This window comes from Patagioenas fasciata, chromosome 4, assembly GCF_037038585.1.
Source record: "Patagioenas fasciata isolate bPatFas1 chromosome 4, bPatFas1.hap1, whole genome shotgun sequence".
Classification (NCBI taxonomy): domain Eukaryota; kingdom Metazoa; phylum Chordata; class Aves; order Columbiformes; family Columbidae; genus Patagioenas; species Patagioenas fasciata.
This window is the reverse complement of record NC_092523.1, coordinates 60,281,351-60,308,661: the sequence shown is the minus strand read 5'-3', so window position 1 is coordinate 60,308,661 and position 27,311 is coordinate 60,281,351. Positions and strand designations below refer to the sequence as shown.

At 39.4% G+C, this 27,311-nt stretch overlaps 1 protein-coding gene across 5 annotated transcripts in view; it reads right to left on the bottom strand.

Moving 5' to 3' along the window:
- ZNF827 (zinc finger protein 827) overlaps positions 1-27,311 on the bottom strand; it is a 106,387-nt gene that overhangs the window by 55,997 nt on the left and 23,079 nt on the right. For all 5 annotated transcript variants that reach the window (XR_011738866.1, XR_011738865.1, XM_065837409.2 and 2 more), the window contains exons 2-4: positions 24,079-25,089; positions 19,134-19,306; positions 8,403-8,886 (exon numbers count right to left, since the gene is read on the bottom strand). Coding sequence is in view for 3 of the 5 variants with exons in the window: in XM_065837409.2 (XP_065693481.2) it covers positions 8,403-8,886; positions 19,134-19,306; positions 24,079-25,089 (1,668 nt within the window). In the remaining 2 variants the exon portion in view is untranslated. The remainder of the gene's footprint in view (positions 1-8,402; positions 8,887-19,133; positions 19,307-24,078; positions 25,090-27,311) is intronic.

Genomic DNA, 27,311 nt, shown 5'->3' with positions numbered 1-27,311 from the left:
ATAAAAGTTGACTGAGACCAGTTCCTAAAAAACCTTCTGATTGAGGAATATTTTAAAAATCAGAACTAGACAAGGATTAAAAAGATTATATTGAAGTCTATCAAAGCATATTTGAACTACAAAATTATTACTCCCCAGAAGGAATAACATCTTCTATCTACATACAAAACTAGATACACATACATATACTTAATTTGTATTTAACTTAGATTCATCCTGCACTGCAGTGAGAACAGATTGAAGGATGTGTTGCCTGCAGACTACATGCAAAACCCCCAGCAATTTAATTTTTAAGTACATAGCAAGGAGAGGAAAAAGAAAATAAAAAACAAGCAAACAAAACCAACCAACCCATCCAAAACCAAACCAAAACAAAAAGACCCACAAAAATCCCACAAAAGCAACAACAACAAAAACAAACAAACAAACAAACAAACAAACCAAACCACACCCAGCAAATGCAACCAACTGGCAGTAGACTCTCAAGCAGTGTTGATAATTCTCCATCCATTCCACATCCAGAAAAAAATAGATCACAGAAGATTCCAAAGGGCTTATTTTTATCTTCCTGGAAAATGGGATTATTTGATCCATCTGGCAAAAGTAGATGATGAAAGTTATAACACTTTCCTTAAACTGCCAAATGCCACAAGAAAAGCTTTGGGCACCTGCTTCTAATGTGAAACACTCTCACAGAAGCTGCTAACTGCATCAGTCCACTTTGGAGGATTTCTAAATGCTCAGAATATTTATAATTGAAAGAGGTAAAATGAGTTGATTACTTCAAGCCAAGTTCAATGTCATTAAGCCACAATCAGCAAGGAGTTGGTCATCGTTCCGTCTGAGCAAAGAACATGAGAAAGAAAAGAGAACCCACAACAAAAAAAATGTTGCCACAAAAGAGGAGGCCATGAGAAAAAGAACCTACAGAGTCTGGGTCAAAAGGAGTTGTAATGAAAATCTCTAACACCACAGGACACTGCTGCACCATCGTATTATTATATTTTACAAGTGATGCCCAACTAGAGGTAGAAAGAGGAGAAAGAGTAGGCTGGTCATGGCTGAAGGAGAGGGGAAAGTGAGGACACATTGCAAAAGGCATTGCAAATTGAACTGGTATCCTCGATACTTTGCTGGAAAACCTTTATTTGTGATTCTCCTCAGAACAACCACAGCAAGAGAACCATGGTATGACTTCCACCAGAGGAAGAAAGGACAGTGTTTTATCCAGGTCCTGCTGGAGCTAGACCATCTGAATGACATGGGGAGCCTTCCCTTCCAGGTGTTGAGTTGTGAGCTCTGGCAGTTAAAAGAAACCAAGGACCTTTCCAAATACTGCAGAACTGATTTGTCAAGATGCATTTCCCTGACACTAGGCACCATCGTCCTGAAGGCACCTGTGGCCAATAAAGGGCATGACGTGAGATTTCCGCTATTTTTGCTCTAGTAATTGAAATGTGCAGGTAGGTGTTGGCATTCTGCATGGAGACCGTGGCTTATATTTGATGACACTCAAGAACTGAGTAAGGGGTACAAACACTGCAGAAGAGGCCACTGGTTGAGCTAACTGCTTTGCAAGAAAAATCTGTGCAGTTGCAACCTGTTGGACAATCTCCAGACTAAAATCCAATTGGGCTGATAAATTATAATGTGTTCAATTTATTAAACACAGAGGCTGTCTACTAGTAAGTGGCCCAAAAGGAAAATACTGTTCTTCTGGCAGGACAGCCTAGCTGGTCTCTCATTTCTTTTTAGTGCCTTCTGCCATAGAGCACTAACCTGACACAGGGCACCTCATGTCACCTAACCCTCCCTGGAGTGCAAACTCAATGACATCTCGCTTTCAAGGCCTTCTACTCTGTTCTCAGAGAAATAAACTAACCTACAAGGCTCCAAGGAAGAGGATGGGAACTATCAACGAAAAAACTCCTTACGACTCAAAGGTGCTCTGCATCAAAACATATTTTCATTTTTTTTATCAAGGCAGTGGAAGGGTAGAACAGACAATCATGAGAAGTATGATGATGCCAAGACCTTCCATCTCTCAGCTTCCAGGGACCTCTTAAAATACGAGGTCTTCCAAACCATCTTGCTTAAGTATGTTAAAAATGTGCAAACAGAGGTTAAGAAAAGGTCAGCTAATTACCCTGATCTTCTCTATATCTGCTTTGCATTTAAGGAGCTATAGTTAAGCAAAATGAGACAGCACTGGAGAATGACCAGTCCTGTTATGGTCCCCTCTAAATTTTACAATGTTCTAGGTCCAAGTGGAATGAAAGAGCTAGCCAAATTGCTAAGGCACCGGGAGGACAACACATCCCCCCACGCTCCAAGATGTGCGTTACACAGCCAAAGTCCCACCTGCTAAACAAGTCTGTAACATCTGCCAAGATCATCTTCTCCTATCTGGGTAAAAATTCAAGTAACAGCAGAATAGCTAAACTTCTGGGGAAGCTGGAGAAAAGAGGGAGAAGAGAGCGAAAGGAGCAAAGGGAAATCTTGTTGCTGATAGGAAAGTATTGTTTGCAGTATGGAAATTGATTCTCTCTACAAAGGAACAGAAACAGAGGAGGACAGAAACACCCCCAGGCTGACCTTTATATTTGTTTAAGAAAACAAAAACCAAAACAAACACTCAGAGATGATTGAACTAACAATGCCTTCAATTCCCATTTTGGATAAAAGTGACAGAAGGCTCAAGAGCTAGGACTTCTGCCCAGAGTAGTGCTGTAATCAGGGAAGCAAAAGAGCCATCAGGCTAGGCTAGTCTCACACTCCAAGTATTACAGTTTGTGTAGATACTAAAACTAAATTGTAAGCACAGAGCTGGTCCAGAATCATATTCATGTCTTCTTTTAAGTTGTATTGGGCTGAGTACACAAAAAAACAGTTTGTTATCCTGCATTTTAAATGACTGGATTAGAACAGAGTCTACATTGCTTTATCTCGCTAAACTCTACATATTCTTTCAAGATATGAAATATGATGGGTATGATTTTAAGAACGGTGGGATATTCTTGCATGTAATACTAGCAATTGCTGGAAAGAGATCATAAGGGTGAGTGATGTATCAGTGGCAAAGATTAGTATACGCTTTTTATTTGCCCAAGTTTTAATTAGCCATGCTTTTGCCCTTTTCCAGTTTTATTTGAAATTAGACATCTATAAGGAAATTATGAAAATGTGACTCTGGAGAGACACTTCAAAGAGAGAACTTGATGACATCAGGAGTATTTATACTGACAGCAGCATTATGGAATTCACAGTATTTTTAAATTAAGGATATGGATCAATAATTGCCAGTCCTGCGCACTTACATATTCTAATTGAAATTTTACATTTTGGCATAACCTATGAATCCTAAATATAGGCAGCAGGGTCTTTGCTTTGGAACTTGCTACACAAATACATCAATTATGACAATTTAACTGGACATGCTTTTATTATATTAAAAATAGCTGTCTGAACAGTTCAAGCTAGCCACTTCGGTACTGTCAGTGGCAAATGCTGTAACATTTCAAATTACTTGTGTTACCTTTAAGGACTGCAGTAATTTTCAAGAGCCAAACAGAACAAATAAGCTAAGTGACTACTTAGCTTATCCACTAATATTTGTATGTAGCTGTCTGATGATTCACTGTTTCATTATTCCATTAATGGAACCAGCTACAAAATACATGATTGCAAAGTCCAAGCGATTAGGACAGTCAAAATTCCATGGTGGTATTATTTTCCAAAATAAAGATTTGACTCCTCACGTGGTAGTGACATCAGATGTGACTTAAACTGTGAGAAACCATCGTTTCTCATTTGTTTAACATAGCCAGCCCCAAACTCTCCACGTTATCACTCCTTCCCCCTTTCTATAGTAAAGATTTGCCATGTGAGTAACCTGGGGAACATAAAAGAACTGCAGAAGCTGGACATACTTGATAATATACACCATCACAAGATTGAAGGGACAAGCTTTCTAGAGTAATGCACTTGGTGAATGCAGACTGGGGGGGAACAAAGCCAGGAATGAAGTATGTTTTACAATTACTGTTTCCACACAGAATTCCTTTGAGATCAATAGCGCAAGAATCCCATTCATTTTGATGGGATTCATCTATTTTCGAATGTTATAAAAAGCAACATCAGCACATAACATAGGCAACAGTAATAACTTCACTAGAGTATGCTGGCCATTGTAATTTGGATCAGTGTGAAAGCTGGTTTTTATTACAAAAGAAAGCAAGCCTGGGAAGTGGGTGGAAGGACATCAGTATTTAACGAGATGTGTTACATAATGTCCACCACTGAAACTTCTGAAATAAGAAAAGCAAATATTCTGTAGATAAAGATATCAATGCAGTTATAAAGTTTCAATGTGGAATTAATGGACTCAGGAAAGAAAACGACCTGGCAAAGCACTCACTGATCCAGCAAAGTACTCAGGCAAGTTTAGGCATACAAGCCATCCCACCAAAAAAAGAGTGGGAAGGTTGGAAGGTAAAAAGAGGCCCATGCTCAAGTATTTTTCAAGTTTATATAAGAGTCATCTGCTAATTGTCTTTACAAACAATAAGCCTTTCTGAATTTAAATAAAATCTCAGATAATTCTTTTAAATCTCTTGTGAATTTAAAAGCATCTCCTGCCTTAAGCTAGGACCTAGAGAGTGGAATCTGGAAAAAAAATTCCAGGGTTTATTTTTAGATTTACACTTGGTGGTTTGTGCTATGCCTTATTTCAGAAAACATGGAACTAAAAATCTTTCTGGCAAGCAATGAGCGGTGTCATCACAATTGATTTCTGGCCCACTCAAAATCAGGTCTAACTTTTAACATCTGCACATATTTTTCCCACTTTGTTTCTCTACAGCTCACGGCTTTATGCTGTTCACCTTAAATTTCTTGCAACTGCTTCTGATGTCCTATGGTTCACTGACTGGGACAGACAAATCTAGTCCACCCTACTGCCTAATATGTGATCAACCATATCTGGCAGGTAGTTCTCTAACCTGTTTTTAAAACTCTCCAGTGGCAGAGATGCCACAATCTCTCCAGCCAAACTATCTCAGAGGTTTAACTACCTCAACTTTTGGAAAGATTTTCCTAACGCCAGCTTAAACCCTTCAGCAAGATAAACCCGTTATTTTTTTGTCCTAATTATGATGAATCACCAACAGATTATTTATTTCCCCAAAAACTAACTTATTAATGCATTAAAGGCTTATTAATGACTTTCCTTAGTCTTCTCTATAGGCTTCACGACCTCACTCCCTTTCATCCATCCTCACTAGACATGTTTTCTAAACCTCCAGTCATTTCTGCTGCCCTCCTCTCAAGTCTTTCCAACTGTCCACACTCTTCATAAATTGTGGTGCCAAAACCTTGGACTTCAGTGACACTGTGAAGAGCAGGACTGTTTCCTCCTCCTTTGGAGCTGTTTCTCTGTATACATCCCAGTACAATAATTGTCTTTTAAGCACCAGTATGAGGTTGTTCTGTTCCCACAGAACTGTTACCTAGCTAGTTGTTCCCTAGTTTTGTATTTGTGCAATGGTTTGTTGAATAGTTGCACATTTTTTACACATCTCTTTTGACTGTGAACTGCTTTTAGTGTACTGTTTTCCAACAATCTGATATCCGCTCCATCTAGGCTAGAAAGGTACTGCATTGCACTATCAGAAATAATACTGAGAGTCAAGACCATATATGTGCTTATTAAGATTCAATTTAAAAATCCATAATAGTTGATAAACACCAATTTTGTACCGTCTTCCACCCTAGATGCAGCAGTTGAACTTCTGCTCTGAGGTGGTACTGGAAACCGTAACTCTTAGGTCTTAAGGGAAAGAAGAACTCCTCCGAGTCAGACGCTTGGAAAAAGAAGAAGCCAAAACTGCCCAGAAATGAAAACCAACAGGCTCCAAGGTCTCCCTTGAGACTGAGGCATACAAATGGACACCAACCGAGAAGAGGAGGGGCAGTAAACACTGGCAAGCAAAAATAAACATTCATTTAAACCATCAATACGCAATAAGAATAAATGCCAAACTCTAAAAGTCTAGATATCTATCTGCTGCTTCTTTCTTAGCCACAAGGCCTGTCAGAGGAGAAAATTAGATTGTTTTGACATAATTTGGTCTCGACAAATCTGTGTTGGCTGTTACAATTGGCATATATAATTTGAGATGTCAAAAGATTTACATCATTGAAAAGGTAAGGTCAATAATTGAAGTTCTGACAGGCCAAACAAGAGACTGTCCTAATATATCACTCAAAGGAACTTGGTTCCGCACAGTAAGCAGTTAAAAAATGCAGCTATTACTTAGTCAACTTGGTAGAAGAGAACTACTTCTACTCTAAATTTATGCACCCTGTACGGAAGAAAGCATGAACTAAATGTATATAGCACAATATAAATCCCAGGAGAAAAGAAATTTCTTTCCTTTTAACATTGCTCTCCTTGTGTAGTAAACTTGGTGACTGGCAGTACATTTTCATCCCAATATGCACACATACAAAATTACAGATACATCTCACTCCCCCAGTGACTTTATAACATGTTGCTAGGTAACAGTGCACACAAGTCAGGTTTCAAGACCTTTAGTAAGTCACCATAAAATAACTGCATAGGCCTTTTGCATGAATAATGTACATTTGTATCCTTTCTGATGCCAATAGATCAGACACCGAAAACACGACCGTCTGCCAAACTGTAAACAGCTCCCCATCAACTGCTACATGAAAAACAAGACATATAAATGTTGCATGTTTCTAAAACTTTCCGGCTTCCCCCCCATCTCCTGCTTTCTGCTCCCATTCTTGCTACAGGCAGCCATCACGAGCACTGCCATCTACAGGTCAGGGCAGTTGGTGTGTGGAACCTCTTAGCACACAGCAATCCAAATTTGAGATAGACATCAGAACAACAACATAGATACAGGACAGCTGTCAGACAACATACAAAATAGATTTCATATAGCGTCCAAATTCAAAACTCAATTAAAAATATGTATAAGCAAAACAGACTCATCCTCACTCATTTTTTGTTGGTCATCATAATAAAATATCCCACCGGTTTGGGGTTTTTTTGTTTGTTGTTGTTTGTTGGTTTTGTTTGTTTGTTTGGGTTTTGGTGGTGGGTTTTTCCATTTTGTTTGTTTGTTTGTTTGTTTTTAAGGGGAGGTTTCTGTGGCTTCTTCCAACCCACACAACAAACCATTTGTGCTAGCCCATTTCACCTCCTGCTTGTCCTCAGCTCTATTCCTTTTTCCTGGTTGGCTCCATGAAGCCTCAGGCTTCATTTCTTGCATTTATCCAGTCTCCTCAATTCCCCACAGAACTGCAGTCCCAGAGGTATAAAGGTCTGAGCAGATGGAGGCATCAAGCATTTCCAAAAAAATGCCTGTAGTTTCACCAAGGCAATGGCATTAGGACAGAGCTAATTTTCTAGTTCAGCTGACAATAACATTTACTAAAATGCAACTTATATTCCATTTAAAGGAAGAAGGTGATCAATTATTCTCTATAGAAAAGGTTATCTCCAAAGTCTAAAACTTGCCATAGAGACTGTCGTCTCCTTGTGAAACAGAAGTTTCTCCGGTGACATTTTCCCCAATTTCTTTTTCTTTAAGAATTAAAGGTGAGTTTTGAAAACATTTAGTATAAAGCATCCCCCGAGCATGTCCACAATTCTGAACTGTTCAGTCAAATCAATATGAGCACACATAGAATAGATTCACTCTAAATACATCCTCTATTTCGGTCTCACATATGCATATCATTCTTACAGTAATAATCTGCCAGCGAACGAAAACACAATAAACACATGCTTTGCATTAGATACCGATTTAAATTAAAATTGGAAAATAAAAATTACGAGCTGCTCATGAATCTCTAGGACTACCTTTTTTAAGTGCTAATAATCCAGAAATACAGTAACATTCATACTTCACACATATTGACTGGTTAGACCTCATATGCTAGTCTAAAGGGAAGGTGACCAATACTTTCTGTATTGGTCCTATTTAACAGAGCGGCTAAGGTAGAGAATTTAAGAGCTGATTTTTCTAACATGTTGAGCACTTGTGACCCTCAGCGATTTCAAACTAGAACTACAGGTATTCAGCATGCCTGAAAATCACACCACATGAGATTTGGCAAGGTAATGAAAGCCTGGATAAAAAGTTCTCACTCCCAATCCCAGCAATTAAACCGCAAAATCCTTCTCTTCTCTCCCCATTTTCCCTCTGCTCTCCATCGTGCACCTCTCCTTATCAAAAAAACCCAAGAAATTAGAAGTTAAGAAGTTGCAATGTTTTTCTCCCCGCAATTCCATGACTTAGCAAACCTGAGGCAAATTGTTTCTTAGCCCACAAAGGAGCAGCTGAAGCTGCCGCCTGCTGCTCAATTACCTGACAGCTTCATAAGAAAATCTGATGCCATCTTGACAGAGATGTCCTGGCTGAATAATGCTGATGCTGTATTGACCACAAAGTCAGAAGAGTCTTTCAGCTTTGTGTTGTTGGGGGCTCTGTCAACAGTGTTAAGAGCAAAAGGTGCAGCTGAGATGCCATTGTCATCTTTGGGCTCTTCTTTCACCAATAAAGGTGGAATACCTCCACTAGGCTGCCCAGCCACATCGGGTGTTTTAGATACAGATGCTGATCCCGTAAGGTCAGGTCCACCTCCTTCCCTCTGTGGTCCCGAGCAGGAGTCACTATTTAACTGTGGTGATCCCTTCACCTCAGTTTCTGGTATTTCCTCCTTCACTTTGGATTCTGTCCTGAGGAAATGTTGGTGGCAACGCATATGGAGTTTCAGGCTGAAGTGGCGGGAGGAGGTAAAAGGGCATAGCTGGCATTGAAAGGTCTCGCCCCTGTCTTGGTGCTGATGAACCTGGTTCAGGAGGTGAAAGATAAAAGCATGTATTAAGCAAACCAGTTTACTAGCATTATAGAAATCTCGTCTCTACACTTCCCATATCATTTAAAAAACAAAAAAAGGAAAATTTAACTAATGAGTGAAGTCTTCATTCTGAGCACTTGAAAGAGGTCAGGCACTAAGAACAGTAGGATTCGTTCACACATAAGTCAGAGAACATAAATATCAGACTCAACTGAAAAAAACCCAAAACATTTCCATGCTGCAGAAACAGATGTTCTTGAAGTCTGCTTTGGATCACACAGTCCTTGCAACCAGAAGGATTCCCGATGACCTGTCAGTGAATAAAAAGACTTCCAAGCTACAACTAGTAGCTTTCTTGATTAAAAACCAACCAAACAAAGCCCTATCTATTACATGATCTGCTAAGCATAATCATTCTGTGCAAACTCATAAATAACAACTGTTCAGGGCAACCCAGCAAAACATCAACCTGCATAGCAACGTCCATCAGCAATTCATGTATCATTAGAGTGAAAAAACAGCACCTGGCAATACCAAGGTGCTATTGAAACAGTTTGCTGCAAATTAATTCTACTAGAAAATAAACAGCTCTGTTACGAGAAAATACAAACAGAAGAGATGGTGTTTGCCATTTATTCTATTTTATTGGTCATTAATGACCACAGTTCGTCTGTCTTCATATTTTTACTGCAGGCTTTTTCTCATAGAGACTGCATGCTCCAGTATGACTACAATGCCTAGTATCCTCAGGCCCAATCCTGATTACCTTTTAAAGAGAACTCCATCCATCCATATGTAATGGTCTACATATTGTTTGAACAGACAGACTCATTAATATAAACTACATACATACAATCATACAATGTATTGTTTAACACAGTACTCATGAAAGGGAATGAATAATTGAGTCCAGCATAATAGTAGCAGGTATACTGAAAAGTTTTTTCCCTATAGCTTCACAAATTAATTTTAAACCCTGACAACAGCACTCTGAACTACTCCCTGCAGAAATACTGGCAAACACATACATTTGTTCCGTACTAACTGATGAACATGAGATCAGGACAAACTGCCACCAAACTGAGCTCCATGCATTCATTTTCACTTATGACTTGAGTTGGCTGGAAACATTTTAGTGAGACAGATCATTGTTGGAAAATGGCAATTTGTTCAATGCAAAATATTTCACCTGAAACACAGGGAGGTTTGATGAACTCCTGGCAAACGAGGAGCGATTCCCCTACCTTACTGAGTGACACACTTACCTCCTGCTCCCTGGGCTTGGCTGTTATATATATATGTCATATAGCAGCCAGTTGTGCCAGGGACCCAAGGTTCACTGCTATAGCCTGGGAGTCCAAAAGCTCCAGTTCTAATCAAACCTTGGCTCTACACCAGGGAGTCCGAAAGACCCAGCTCTAGCTAAGGCTTTCAGCACTTACCAGTTTTCTGCAGAGCTAATTCTAGATCCCAAAAGTCCTGGTACAGATGCTGCAGAGCTCTGAGGTAACAACACAGCTCTGGTGCAAACACAGCTTCGTCAAAACTCAGGCTGGTGTTTCTCATGGTTGTAGATTTGGCCTGATTAATTTTCTACATAGCAAGAGAAATTCAGTCACAAGCTCATATCCAGCATTCCTAGTTCTACGTACACAGGACTCGAATTCACATAAATGTGAAGCTCTTTTAGTCCTTTTGCACTTGGTGAAGACACTTTTCATTAGGGCTGTATAACTTTTCTTTCAGTAATTCTTCAAGGGATCTGGACTAAACAAACATATAGCGAGAGAGAATTTCTCTTGACCAGCCACTTTACAGAATGACCTTCTCAGTATTGTATAAACATAACATTTACAGACAAAGTAATTCTGGAATCTTAAAATTGCACCTGACAACAACAACTACAAAAAAATTAGAAACTCATGCTAACCTAAGACAGTTTTAAAGCAACAAACTTGCTGAAGAATAGCAGCACAATAGATTCTAAACATTAACAGGTTATAAGAGAAATGCCAACCAGACTGCCTGTCTACACTACTGGAAACGGGATGGCCTGTGAGCAAACCAGTATGTGAGCTCTTTGTGAAGAGCGCTGGGATGTACCAACAGTAGCAAGAACTCTCACCATGGCAACTTTATCTCTTACACCCACTGAGATTCTGTGCGCTGGGGTTTCTCTCCAGGATCCCGTTCAATCAACATTTCCATGCCTACATATTTAACCACTTCTTCTAGAAGTCCCTTATCACAGCCATCAATACGATGTCTTAGAAAGGCTGTCACTGCTACAGTCAGGTGGTGCAGTCTGTGTGGGAGCCCACCTTCTCTTCCCAGGAGGATGGCATGCCACCCCTGCAATATCTTTTGAGAATGGATGAGAATAGGGAGGACCGATTAATCCAATTTGGATTTTTCTCCTGCCCAAAGGCAACAGAGCATCTTCTCATAAAACAAACTATGTTTCTATCTGGCAGCTAAAGAATGACAGAATTCAAACCCAAATATTTAGAGTTTTGAAAGGAAGAATTTTAGATCTACAAAAAACCCCATATGAAACAACATCAAGCCCAATATTTAGCCCCCAATGTTCTGGGTCCAGTCCAAACATAAGATTTTAAATTCTGTTTAATTCTCAAAACCAAATAACAATATTTATTTAAAAATTTGAACACTCTTAGAAACAGAAGCTGAGCATTAAAATCCCTTTAAAGGAAAAACTATCCTTTATTTTTTCATTTGACAACAGCTAAAAGAGCAAAGAATTGCTATTCTGAGTTATTCAGAGGGAAAAGACAAGGAAGCAACTACTTGCTGCAGAATAAGAAACAAGAAACCCTGTAGAGCTACACACAGAGCCACAGGGGAGATCCAGGTCACACAGCGTTACAGTCCAAAAAGCGGCCTGCTCCCTCCTGGAGACAGGGAACAGCTCTTACTCTGTGCTAACGCTCCCTAAACCATCAGATGTCCTCTTCAGACCCAACCAGGCTGTTGCTACACCAACCACAGGCAGGAGGAGATGAGAGGGCAGCGGACAGGTTTGCTCCAAAGTCCCTGAGCTCAACTGCTGCCAGATTTGGATCTCTCTGAATTACACTGCAACCATAGTACACAACCTGCTCACAGAGAATGGTTCTTTCAGAATCCCATAGAACTACTGCTTGACTTACGTCAGAAATATTTAAGGACTTCTACTTTATGAGTTTATTTCATTTAACTGTGGATATTCTCCCTGACTGTGCAAAGTACTTGTATCATCTTTATTTTAACTCCCCAGTCTTCCCAGTTGCAGATGACATTTTGTGGTTCTACATTTTTTTCAGTGTGTGCTTGATATCAGGTATGCAATAATTTTCAACAGGAGTATAAACTCCTTACAAACTCTAGGCCTAGTTTGAGGACTTCGGTACAAATTACCTTCCCCCCCCCATTTATTTCTTTTAGTGTGTCTTGCTGCCTTCTCATTCTCACATTACAAGAAAGTAAAAAAAAAAAAAAGGCCACTCAATTTATCTTCTCTATCACATGGATTATTTTGATTACACCTCTTTTATACCTGGCAGTCTCATTCTTTTCAGTTTCTTACTTCAAAGGGAGTTCTTGCCATCCCACTGATCACTTTCATTGCCAGCTTTTAAAATCCCTCCTATTTCTGATACATCTTTTTGATGCACAGTGACCAGAAGTGAATATTGTAAGTGGCAGCATACCGTATGTTAACAACAGCGTTGTAATATTTTTAGTGTTATTTCCATTTTATTCTACAGACATTCAAATAGCTAATGTACTTTTTAACCACTGCTGCACATGCCAAGAAAAGGTTTTCACTGAACCATCTATGACGACACCCAGATATTTTCCCTCAGTAGTTATAGTTCCCTATATCAGACAGCGAGGTGCATGATCAGACTCATTTCCAAGGTGCAGTACCTTGTATTTGTCAACAATAAACAAGGGGGTAAATGAAGTTATCTGTCAGCCAGCCTCTTTTTATTCCCTTTCAAACTTTGCCTTTTCTAATCTTGATTCACACATAGAAGAGGTTGTATTGCCTACAATTCTCTTACCCACGCTCATCATTTTGTGCAGATCACAATTGCTAGAATATGCACAATTGCACTCTTTGTAACGGAACACCCCTCTGTTATAGCCTTTTGTCATGCTTAAAATTGTTAATTCCTTCCTACCCTTTGTTTTACTGTCTCTTGGTGAATTTCTAATTTGCCACAGTACATCACATTGCTTAATTTATTTGGCAGCTTCTCAGTGAGAAACTTTGCCAAAGGCTTTTTTAAAGACCAAATAAATTTCAACTGATTGTGAAGTCCATGATTTTCCTGGCATGCTCAAAACATCTTAGTAGAAGAACACACGATTTTCTTTTACAGAAACCACGTGTCCCTGTCATATCACATCATTCATATAATTGTATTTTTTTCTGTTAACATTTTTTGTTGACATACTAACATTTCTTCTATCATAAACAGTTTCTTTAATAATCTTTTAATACTTCAAAGCAACATCCCTGTTGATTTACCAACCAGTTTGGAAGTACAACTGGTCCATATAGATGTATCACAGTTAGAAATACACATGATCCCACCTAAGAGGGTACAATGGGGAGTAGGGGCGAGGGACACTGGCACAGGCACATCCTGCAATTTTGTAGTACTGGTGAGGTAGATCTTTTACCCTTCCTGTAAGTTGGAGTACTGTTTCACACAGACTTTCCTCTTCTAGTCATGAGGCACAGGATGAGAAGGACTGGTATTCAACTTTCTTTTGAGGGACTCAGGATATTTTTGGTTATTATTTTGTAAACACGCAGAGTAAAAGGAAATGTTTCTTTTGAGAACTTTCATCCCTAAACAAACTCAGAACATAAGGGGACTGGGGTGCTGAATCCATTCATTGTTTTATTTGCTTCTGCCTACTCAGTCTTTACTTACTTTCTGGGACCTGATTATCACTTTTGCTTTGCCTACTGTAAGTTTTATTTTTCTCACCAACTTTCAAGTGGATTAACATTTTAATGAGGGGCATCTTTTTAAGCAGCTACTACAATCAACAAAAACTACGACCCAGTCATTTAGCCATACCTGCTTAATCACTCATTTTTTCTGGGTTTTGTTGGTTGGTTGGGGAGCTTTGTGTGTGTTTGGTTTTCTTTGTTGTTTGGTTGTTTTTTTAAAAAAAACATCTTTTAGTAAAACGCCTTTTTCTGTGGCTGCATTTGCATACACTTGAGAGGTCTCCATTTTGCATCTATCATGTGCCCTCTGCCTTTTCATTTCATGCTCTTTTCTGATAAGTTACCTCATTTTTAAAAATATTGCACTTGCAAAAGTTTAGTGCTATGGCACTAGATCTGATATGATGCTTCCCCTCAGGACACATACATTATTTATATAGTATTTTCTTTTTGCAACTATTTCCTTGCTTTGCTTGAAAGTAAACAAAAAAAAAGCTGCTCTGCAGGGCTCGACTGGACTAGGTCTTCCAAGAAAAATTTCTTCTTCTCCTTTTTTTTTCTTTTAAGATTTAAGATTTCAATGTATTCCCTGTCTCATACATGAAAAGTGACAAGATTAAAAGACAGATATTTGAAGTCACTTGTGGTATGTATCTGAGACTCAAGGCACAGATTTCACTTGTTGAAAAGCTTTGCAAGTTTGCATTCCCTTCCCTTGGCTGAGGTGAGGTAATGGAACCATATGTGCCTCCCAGGGCTCTTTAAGGTTAGCTTAAACCAAACCAAACAAAAAACCCTCCCATAAAACACAGCCAGCCTCCTTCTCCCAATAAGCTGAAGATGGTTTAAAATAACCTGTCCTGTACTTCAACAAAATGTACTAGGAATGTTTATTCTGTTTTCTGACCTTAGCTAAGGAAAAAAGAGGGAAAAGCAAATCACTGAGGGGCAGTGAGCACCTGGCTACATTCTTCACAGCCCTTCCTTATTCCTGCTATCATGTAATGAATAGCTTCACGCTAATCAGAAGGCTGATTATAACTCTCTTCTTATTACATAGGAATATTAATCTGAGCTCTCACTACATGGTCCCTCTGCACAAGGAACAGAAACATGAAGATCCCATGGTTGAGCATCACGTGACCTGCCTGCCACTGCATCTCTTTTCTGTTAAGCTTAATCTTCCCTCATTTTCTGCCATCCATCACGCCTCAGCACGTGTCCACAATGCTAAACTTCTTTTCCACTGCTAGAAGACCTGGCTTACTCATTTCTGCCTTATGTCTATATAGCAGCACAAGGAACATTTATAGATATTATTTTTGGCCATATGCTCCTCTTCCTCATTCCCCCTTCCCAGTGATCAGGCTAATATCCTGTTGCTTTCTTGGAACATATTTGTATGATCTCACAGCCTGTCCATCCACCAATTGCTTAGGAAGATATGTGCATGATCCAAAGATCATTGGCCAAAATCTGACTGATGCTTGTGGCATTGCTCTGAGGCGAACTTAATCTCTACTTCCCTACCAGGAAAAACAAAAAAGCCTGAAAACATCTTGCTGAATTATGCCACCCCTTTCTGTTGCTTTCTGCAAGATACTCTTTCTTCTCAAGAAGAAAACAACATATTCCAACTGAATGTATGTTCAGATAAGCAGAAAAAAGGACTCAAGCACAGCCCTTTCTGCCTGCTTGGACGAGACACCTCTCTCGGTTACCCATTAATTTGGTCCAGTTTCATTTTCAGTGTTCTCAGCACCCCTGGAAACCACACCATGATACCAGAGTCAAGTCCTAAGACACTACCTCTGGATTCCTGGGAATATGGGCCAAAACTTATGGTTATGCATGTCCTACAATTTGTCTCCAAAACAGACTAATAAAATTCAGTACTGTATCTCTTTTAGGATTGCCTATTACTAAGGTGCCTATTACTGTGGAATCTAAATACCATATAACAATTAAAGATAATGCTGTGTGCCTTAAAAGGCAGTCTCTTCAGCCTCTCTTGTTCATTCTATGCCTGCGTGGAAACTTTCCTTCTGGTTCCCTTCCTGCTTTTCACTTCCTTGCCTCCAGTTGTGTGTTGGTCCTGGCAAAGTGCCCTTACTGGAGGAATGTTTCATCAACACCGTAGGTAGCACACGTAGATCCGAATATGGTCAGAGCTGGAATCAATCCAGCTCTCTATTAGGACATTCTATAGCAAGCGACAAGACACCAAAAATGTTGGCAATGTTGTATTCTGGGCTAATCAGTCTGACATGTTATAATTACCATAAGATTATACAGTATTTATATTATATAGTTACTATTTGTTAACCTAAAGGTACACATAATAAGGAAGGCCTATATGGACACGCACACAAACCACTCATGGAAATTAAGCCTCTAAATGACCAGTTTCAATGGAAAATGCCTACAAGGGCCTAGAAAAAGAGAAAGTGCTTCAGCTCAGGGTTATGCTGCCTAGGGGGAATAAAAGACACCACTATTAGATTTTGACGACTGCAGCTGGAGAAAACACCTCAACAGATTTTGCCTGTCATCCTAATCAATAGAACGTAAAACCTGAAAACCAAAAAGCAGCATAAAGGAAAAAAAAACTTCACTTGTGATAGCAACCTAGAATAAAAATTTGCTTATAATGAACAACAAACACAAGCTTAATACCCTGATTTTGCGCAGATTTTTGATTTTGAAAAATGTATCTTCGCCTATAGCCACAATTGATTCATGGGGAGAGAGATTCAGGTGGAGAGCTCAAGGCTCTACCTTGGTGGTTGCCTGCCAGGAAGGAGATAAGGCCAGGTACCTCCCAAAGGATCCTAGGACAATGAAGAGAACTGAAACATCCGTCCAGCATAACCAGAATGCTGCATCTTAAGTAGCTGCCAGATGTGCTGTACCATTTCTGATGCATATTCATTCAACTTTAAAATCTGTTGGCTTATATATGTGTCAGTTACTATAAACTCATACCTATTTATGTACAAATTTAAAAGCAGCATTTTTTTATAATGAGGAAAGAAATCTGATATTTTTTATTTTTAAACTTGTGATCAATCTCTACTTTCACCAAAGAGAACTCAAATTATGTCTGACACTGTTGAACATGACTAACATGCCCCTACCTTATTCACCTGCCTCAATTTTCATGCGGTAGAAACTATTTTTACAAATGGCCTACTCAGCTGAGAAAAGTGTATGAAACCCACTGAAATTAAGTTAAAATATAATCTTTCAGATTCTTGTACTTGTTATTCTTTATATCTATCCATAAGACTAAAAGAAGGACAGACGACCAAACACAGGCCATCTAGTTTTATAGGACAATTGCCTTCATCTTAAACAGGGAGCAGTTTTACCAGCAAAGACTGTTGAGTCCATCATGACTTGCATGATTGGCCTGCGCTGACTGAGGAGACTTCAGATCTTATCTCCGTAGTACAGCTAAAGGAGGCTGTAATCGCTTTCATTGTGTCAAGCAGCTCGGGGCCTGACTCTGACCTCAATGATCTCTAACTGAGCATTATTTAGTAATAATTACTATATTACCAAATAATTAATGGTATATATTACATGGCTGTACAAGGGATCTTTTAAGATGACATGGATTCATTTAAAAAAGGGGTTTATGTTAGGTGGGGAGCAGAAAAGAGCATGAGGGCGTCAGATTGCCCCTGTGTAGCACACAGAAATGGTGAAAGAGTCCCTAATTTTCTCCAACATCTACCTGTGACCACCTATGGAAATCACCATGCCAAAAAGGAAAGGATAGGCCCTCAACCTGCAAAAAAAGCAGAGAACAAGAATTTCTGCAGGGAATAACAGGAATGCCCTTTACAAAGCAGGGGATGACAACAGGCCCCTGCCAGGGAATAGAAAGCTTTTAGGTGATGTATGTTTTGCGCAGGCTGTCAGCAACTGAAAACAAAAACCCTTTTTTATCATACTGTGTTCCCACTTTTAGTACCCGTCTTCTACTTGGGATGGCCACCCGAGTGATCTTGTCAACATGGAACACCAAGTCCTAAACCAAAGAGCCACAAACACCAAACCTACTTGTAAATGATAAGGCTTAGCATGATACACCAAGGATGTCTGGGAATAGTGCATTGATCCACAGCAGGAGAGTTAAGGGATGAGCCTTCAGACTTTAGGGGGATGATTTCATACCTAGCAAGGACCTGAAACAAGCAAGATCTGCTGTTTCAATCATTGGCATCATCTGAATCATTTACACTGCAGTGAATACTTACTCAGTTATAAGCAAGGTTAGATTCCTGTCTAGTGATCCCAGTACCATATAAAAAGCTAAATAGCATTTCTGTCCCCCTCCACACCAGTCTAATACTCTTTTACACACACATTTGTCCAAAACAGACAAAGAGCTAACAATAATAAAACATTTCACTGTTATTATAATAATTCAACTGCATTAACAAAGAAAACCTCTAGCACTTTAGCTTCTTCATCCATGGCGTAACGGGACAGGTACCATTTTTACTTCACTAAGCATGTTCTACAGCTTGTAAGACCAGGCACGGTGTATATGTTGCAACCATGTAGTACTTCAGCTAAATGGACAGAGAGCTTCTTTACATGTTTATATTTTTTCCATATCAACGCAGATGTTGCTTCCTTCAAAAGCTTATCTTCAGTTTGAGCCTAAATTTAGGCTGAGTTAAAAGCACTGTTGAAACTTAATTAAAACACTTGAAAACAAAACATTACAGTATAATCTGTCATTCATTTTGTTTTGGATGCTTCACTCCTGAAGTGCCCACAGTTAAATATTACAGCGAAAAAAGAATGTAAAACTGCAGGCCTCTCAAAATAAAAGTAACAGGCAGATTCCCTGCTAATGCTGGCCAAGGTGGTATGTCGGTTTCGTGTGATGCAATGGCACACAGAGATACTGGCTGGCACCCAGAAAAGTAGCACTGCTGTGTTTGCATGGTGTCACATCTCAGCTAACATCCCTGCTTTTGGTGGTTCCAGGTCCAGAACTAAGTCCATCACAGACAGCTTGAGCTGCACCCGGTTGACATAACCCAACACAGTTTCCACATTCCATAAAATGGAAAGGCAATCAAATGAAAAAAGTTCCTCCTTCCTCTTTTTATTTAAATAAAGGCATCGTTAGTAGTACAACTAGGGAAATTTTGTTCTTGCAAATGCAAATGAAATATATTTGTTATAGTATAATTTTTCAATTGATGATTCAAGTGTTTTGACTGTCAGTAAACATTCCCCTTACCTTCATGTGTGATTTGAGATTGTCCTTGCGTGCACAGCGAAATGGACAGAGAGGACACTGATGACTTTTCAAACCTGTATGAATCACCATGTGCCGTTTCCAGTAACTCTTCCTCTTGATAACCAAGCCACAGATGGGACATTGGAAAGGCTTTCCTCCTTCTTCTTCTGAGGCTTAGCAGAAGGGGGAAGAAAAAGAGAGGATCCTTTACAGCCACTTGTCGAATACCTTCCCCTTGTAAACATACTCAAGATACCATTTTTCAATGCTAGAATTTCATCTGCAAAGAGACACATCAGTTAAACAACAGCATGTACCAGAAATTTCAGCTCCTCCCCCTGCAATCCCATTTCCTCCTAATCTAGTTATTCTCCCTCTAAGAAAGGTCATAATTTATAAAGGTTAATGTCCCAAAAATCCTTTGGCTAAGCAGCAGAGGATGCTACTCTATCTCACCTAGTCCTAATGTTCCTTATAATTTAACTCAACTGAGATGATGTCTCTCACAATCGTCACTTTGCAGTTTCATTTCCTATCAAAGGTTGGTTGTAGTAGGGTATGGAAAATACGCTTAACTTAACTGATCCAGTATCCTGTATCTGATGGTTAGCCAGCAGGGGAGCAGGATATAAAGCAAAGAACAATCCACAACTTAACTGAAAAGCATGATGGTATTGCATATCAGATATACATATTTAACTCCAGAAGTGAATGACTTCGGAATCCCTGCTGTTGAAAGTGTTTAGTTACGGCTCGAGCAGAAGCTGCCATAACTTCAGCCATCAGAGATATTCAGGTTGTGGGTTTCCTTCTGCTTCTCTAGTTGCCAGTGCTTCAAATCTACTCGCTTACTAAATGTTTGCACTGTGTTTTAGTGGCCAATTCACCTAAGATAAGATAAGGCTTTGGTGGCATTTATCAAGCAAATATGGTTAGTCTATCAGGTGTGGAGCCGTCTCAAGGTTGAAGGAAAGAGAAATTCCTTGCTGCTGACTTTACACGACTAATCACAAATTCATCTTCTCACCATGATTTCATCCGCTCAGTATAAAGAAAGGCCTACTACTACCATGGAATTGGAAGGTTTTTTCCTCACTGTAAAAGACAGACTATTTTCAAATACCCAGAGCTCAGCAATGTGCATCCTGCTGTTTGGAGTTTCTCTCAGAATATTTAATCTCATTATTATCAGTTATTTCCTTCTGATAAGGATATAGTAAACATCAGAACTAGGTGATAAAAACCTCCAGAAAGATTTGTTATGTCCTAAAATATAATTCCTGCTATTAGGTATGAAACAAAACCACTGTAATTCAACTGATTAGACTGTCATTATGTAAGTACAAAAAAGGACACACTATCAAAGCATGAACTTCTGCAAGTTCAGAAATTCTCCTTGTGAAATATTCTGTCATGCTCAACATACTATCAAATTGTTGCCTGCTCTGCATCTCTAAAGAGTAAGCCAAAACCAATCCTATAATTGCATACACTTCAGTTTTCAAACACCTTTACTTACTTCTTTACAAAAGGCAGAAGAAAGACAACCCACAATAAAAACATGTTGGCAGCATTTTTACCTATCACTTCTTTTCCTTCAGTCACATCTTTTCTCCCGTCTCTGGTTATCATCACAAAGGATCCAGAAAATAAACGTGTTACAAGCTATTACCAGTTTTCCACCCAATTAAAAATAAATCTGCAAACAAGATGGATCAATTGTAATTTAGCATGTTACAAAATACGCAAAGAACTGGGCTGAATGCACGTGACTTCACCAATAACAATGGCAATTAATGGTACACAGGAATTACAGTGCTCTCCAAAGCTGAAACATGTTAGGTCTTTACTATATAAACCCCAGCATTAAAAAAAAAAAAAAAAAAAGTGGGCTTCAGCTTTCCTTCATCTATATTGATGTGCATTTTATGTCACACAGTGTCAATTAATTGGAAAGAGTGACTCCAGTACGGGGAGAATCAGTCAGTGCTTCCCAAAAAAACTTCAGGAACAAAACTGCAAGCACTGCAGGCAAAAAGTGACACGAACCATGCATTTATCCAGTAAAAGAAGGGTGTGCCACCCACACTCTTTCAATAACAACATCAAAACTTTAACAGAGATTCCAGGCTTCCTTTTAAATTTCATCCCAAACACAAGAGCATTTTATAAAATTGGCAATATTAACAAATGGATAGAAAAGTTAGTCTTCTCTGTACCACTTCATGATAAACAATATGCAAGTAATGAAAACCTGACATGCCATTTCAGAGGTGACTATGCTCTGATAAGCTATGGCTCCAGCTTCTTGCCTGAGATAATCCCAAGCAAATGGCTCAACATGGTGGACAAAAGAGCAGCTGGCATACTCTTGTTATTAGCATATTTCTCTTTAAAGAGCCTCCATCTTTACTGTTCCTTACCTGTAGACACCTAATTAATCTCACTGAGTATTGCTCTCATAACCAAAGCTAGTTGAAGGTAAGTGGGTGAGTAAGATTCATAATAACAAAGCAAACTCACCAGTGCCATAAATGTTCAAGCATGAGGGGACAAAAACACCTCTCAAGCTAGGCCTACTGGGAAAAGAGGTCCCTCTCTGGGAACAAGACAAAAACCCCATGGCTCAAGGAGTAATCAGACACACACAAAATTATAAAATGAAATACTATTTTCTGCTTTTAGTGCCATAAGATTGTAGGTGCAAAAAGAATCAGGAATGCGTGATATTTATTATCATGGCAAAAACACATGCTCAGCTGCCCTACTCCACTTCTACAGAAGTGAAGTCTTCAATCAAAAGTCATTAAACAGTGACCTCTCTTTTTGCAAGCTGCATTTCTCCATGTCTGAAGGAATCCAGGAGTCTGGCTTTCCATAATCAACATCCATACATGCTAACCAACAGCTTGCTTTTTATTTTCAGTCAGTTAATTATTTAGAAAAGAAAACCTTAATAGCATATCAGAAAATGGACTTAAGAGAACTTTTGTAATGAACATTACACTATAAATTTTGCTTGGATGCCAACTGGCATTGGCCCAGTGCATATGAACTGAAAGGGAACACCCTTCCTCTTGGGATACTAGTCCCATATATTATAAAAAGTGAATAGTTATTCCTCGGTTACCAAGGACCTGAGGCAGTCAGCCCCCATTTGTCATCTTTTAGCAGCAGTATGCTTTGGCCTTCCACAAAGAGAATCATTACTAGGAATTTGCTGCATCCCAGCTAGTTTATTAAGTGCTGGTCCTACCAGCACACTTGCACAGAGCCCTCCTCTAGTATAAGCTGCACAGACAAATCCTGTAGTTTGTTGGTCAAACACAGAATCTGGATTTTACTACAACCATTTACTTTTCCCCAGTAGAAATTTATGACGTGAACAGCTTTTTCTTCAGCAGGGAATAAAATAATAACTTCAAATACATTTTAACCTTCCTCCTTTTCTACGCATAGCTGACTGCCTTTTATGAAGGCCAGTCTTCATGGGGAAAGTCATGTTAAATTCACGCCCACAGTCACACTGGTGTAGCCGGTGTGGGTATTCCTATTACCACACAAAAGGACCTTTTTTGGTTTAGCTTATGTTACTCCAAAAAGAACTTAATCTAAGCTAATGAAAACCTTAGGCCAGACCCATGCCAAAAATAGTTTGCCACTTTAATTGCCTTGGCAAAACACACCAGCAAAGCATTTGTAGAACACATGTTAACTCAGAGGAAAAAAACTGGTACTGACTGCACCTCATCGCATCCCGCTCGCTCTTCCTCCAAGGGAGGAATGAGCACTGCCATCCATCCAATAGCTTCTATGCTGTGAGTTTTTAAGAGTCACGCAGGGACAGATCAGACCTCATCATATCCCTAAACAAAAAGGCTAGGTTGGAAAGATGGCAGTGCAATTATACAGTGTCCATGTCAGGCTTCACGTCTGTCCACTGGCTTGCTCCACCTGTACAGTCAAGCGAGTAAACATGATGAAACTCGGACTGATAAATCTCCAATATTCTGAACCACTTGAGCAATTGTACATCTCGTGAAGATACCTGACATGCTTCCTTCCCTTCTGTAGCAGACCATCACTGCAGGGACACCACCAACACCACCTGAAGCCTGTATGTTCTACCAGAAATATGAACCTGTGATGTGAACTTCTTATAGAAAGAGACAAAAGAAATCTTATTTTTCCTTATCTTGAAGATGGATCATTTAAATTTCCCTGCATGGCTTACCAGTTCTTGAAAGCTTTTGTTAACAAGACTGTTTCTTCTCATTCCCTGTAAGTCTGATTCCCTGACTGCTGACAGCTAGAACTAGTAGAGGGAAGTCAGAAGTGTAAAATGGTTCTTGTTGAGCAAATTAGAGAAATGCAGTTTGCTTTTTTTTTAACATGACAAAGGATTGTAAAAGACCAAACACGAAATTTGTTCATGCTGCTGCAAAAAAATTTAATGAAAAGTGGCAACATAATAATATACTCTGGTAAATTAGGACAGGGTAGTAAGGATTATACAAAAGTCCATTTGTGACAAGAGACAGCAGGAGGGAGAATTCTCCCTTGTCCAATATTTCAAAAGCACTAGTTTTGTACATGCTCACTGATACCGTGAGCTCCCTAACAGAAATTATTTGATCTTCTCCATTAAATATTTTCATGGACTTATTCTGAATTTGTTGAGAGGGGGAAATACCATTGTAAGGAATTAAAAAAAAAAAAAAGAGTACTGAACTGTACACTCGTAGCTTTCAAATATGGAAAACTTTGTGACAGTTTGGTCTTCAAGTGGCATTTTAAAAAGCTCTTCTGTCATTTACCTAAAGTACCTATTTCTTATTCTCATAATACAGGGAACCAAAGCAAGTCCAGACCCCCCGAAGAAGTGTTATATATGCCTATAGCAAAACAAATACATTCCCCTTAGTGGCTCAAACTGTATCCATACCTGTATTAGTGGGTTTGGATGCTCTTCCCTTAGGGACTGGCAGTAACAATAATTCCAAAGACTGTGGTGGAGTTGCTTTCTCTTGCTTCATCTCTGAAAGCTGCAGGGGATCCTCAGCAACCAGTGATTTCTTCTTCTCAGCCAACAAAGTGCCTGCAGCCCTTGCAGCAACCTCCTTCAGAAGGGCAGCTGAAGAGGTCATAGAAGCCAGAGAAAGGAAAGAACTAGCCGGAGGCGGGTGCTCCTGCCCAGGAGTCATGCTTCTTTCACTTACTTTCTTAGATAAAGCTGCTAATGTGGAGCTGGCTGACTGAGAACTAAACGGTGAGGAAAAGGATTCAAATCTAACAGTGTCTTCAGTCCTTGAAAGTGATTTGTCCTGCAGAACAGCGTTGGCTGCAGCTTTCAGTTTCAGGATAGCTGAATCAGGGGACAAACCACAGGTGGTGGTTGAGTTTGGCAACCACTTACCTTGATTCCAAATAAAGTGACTACTTGCATTGTATTGGTCACTTTGTTCCTGTTTCTCAGCAAGCTTTCTGGCAAGAACACTCAGCTGCTGGGCATGATGAGCAGGTGGAGAGAAGGAGAGATTTGAGCCGAGATTTACAGGGGACTCAACTCTGCCATTGACTGTAACAGCAGCATCCAGCTTGAGGGAGCCAGCCTCCAGCAGCCGCCTCAAATTACTGCTCAGTGGTTTATTTGGACCAGAAGGTTCTTCTTCACACAGAGATGACACATCAGGAGAAAGGTGCTCTTTGCTCTGTAATGTGTCTCTTAGTGCCTCATTTTCAATGGTTCCCAACTCTGCTGTGTTGCTGCTAGGAGTTGCACTTCCCAAAGAAGTATCTGGGGAAGTGGACTGTTCTTGGATTCTGTCCTCAAGAGACAACTTAAAGTTCTCCTGGACTTCTCCATATGATGCTTCTGAAGGAGTTTCTGAAGAATTTCCAAACCAGCGTTCTTCTTCACTGAGTTCACCTTCCACTTCTTCCTGTCTGGTACCATCTGTGTGGAACCAAGAACAACAGTATTATTCCCAAATCTGCATAAAATAGCTTTGTAGCATGAAGTACGCCTGGCCTCTGCATGACCCTCCTGAATAGTCTCCTAACATCGCCCTAAAGTGCATGGACTCGGCATCAGCCTGGACTGACTGACCAGGAAAACTTTTTTTGAAAATGAGTGTTTCTTTGAAGACAAAATCATGACAAGCCTGTCATCCTTCAGTCAGCATAACTAGAACAGCTAAAACTGCAACAATACAAATATACATAATATATTCATGTATTGCAAATTCTTCATTATCAGTATAGTTTGTACATCCTGCAAAATATTATGAACTCTGTGGTATAAAGCAGGGATTTAATAGGCCTAGAAATTACTGGATACTTGTGTCTCTGTACAGCTGGCATAGGCAAGCCTTCAAAGGCAGATCAGGTGTGTAGCTACTCAAAGTAGTTTCTTCCAGCGACTTTAAATCTCAGCCCAATCCTGCAGTGACCCCTATCTAAAATAAATTTGTGCTGATAATACACAATTCATTCCTGAATAGCTGAAATGACTAACACATCAAGGCAAGCTACAGCTCTCATCTCTCCAACTATTTGGGATAAGAATATCACACACACAAAACTAAACTTTGGGTTTTTTTCTTCTTATATAGACACTACCTGCTTGTTACTCTTCATTCATGTAAAAGTTTTAAAGATCATCCTAAACTTGGGGGGGAAGAAAAAACCCTGCTGGTCTCAATGCAGTTAGTTACATTTTCTCCTCTCTGTTAACTGCAACACATCTAGTCCCTCCCGAGACTTAGCTGGCAGCGTTCAAAGCACTGTGACCCTGGATTGCTCTTCTTCGTGATAGGTATTCAAAGTCACACATATATGATCAAGACTTCTTTTGCAGATCTTGCTGGCCAATCAGAACATAGTCAAGAACAACAGCACTGCTAGAATTAAATTAATGTTATCTTCTCTTGCCAGATACCTCTTGCATTTCTTGCTTTTAGACTCAATGTCCCAAGCTACAAAAGAATCTTTGTAATCATACTACAGCAAAACAAAGGGATTTAATATAACCCTCCACTGACATGCGGGAAATAATACTGCATGATATGTACTGTATCTACGATCATGTATTATTCCCAGATTCCCTATTTAATTCTGGTAAACTACAAAACTTGGAGAGAAGCTGATGAAGAAAAACTTAGATTTATATTATTGCTTTGATCCAATTAATTTAGGGGGGGAAAACGCAGTCAGCTGTGTCAGAAGTGTATAGATACCAACATATACTCTGAAAGCAAAGGGTTTTTTTAATGTCATACAGAATATGAGGAATAGTCTCACAATAAATTCCTTTTTCTCAAAACTCTCTGTAAAAAAATTCACCAGTGTTTTAAGAGCCCACAATAAAAGCACTCAGTTACCTTTGATTAGCCATTTAAGCAGAGGAGGGCTACCATCTTTCCTATTCAAAACAAACAAAAGCCAAGCAAAACCCAAAGTACTTACTTAAAATTATGTTTACGTTATCCAACTTAACATCACAGGCATGGCAAGGTTAACAATAACACACGCATAAAGGCCAATACCATGTACATTCAAATAAAGATAGATCATAATCAGTTGAGCCAGCACTTTGCTGCTTGGAGGAGAACTGAATGTATTCCCTTTCCACCCCGTGAACACTAAAAAGTAACTTGAGGCATGTCTGTATAGTTAGGTGTAGTCAGATGAGATATCCATCCACTCATCCCAGATGCAAACAAGTTCTAGATCCAAAAATTACAGTTTGAGAGATATTTAAGCATAAATGGTTAAAAGAGGAAGCGGGTTTCTGGTTTACCAAATCCCTGAACTTCTCTGTTCCTTGCCAAGTACGTCAATTTCTTAACGTTGATAGGTTTCCTAGTTGCAACCAGCCTTTAAAATACCAACTAAATACCACTGTTTTAGAAAACTCCCAATGTTGTTCATCCGACTTGCACCAGAAATTAATTATTCCTTCTCTCCTGCACCTATTTTTGCTCTAACCATAAAAGTAATGTCCTGCATGTATTTTCATTATCAGTCCCTCTTCTCCAAAGCTGACATCTCAGGGAACACTCACAGTATCTCAGGAACAGGACGCTGGTATTTGAAGCTGATGGTAAGGCGGGGGAAAGGAAATATATCTGCTACAGCAGGGATGCAACACAGCTTTCCTTGACAGTAACACAACTA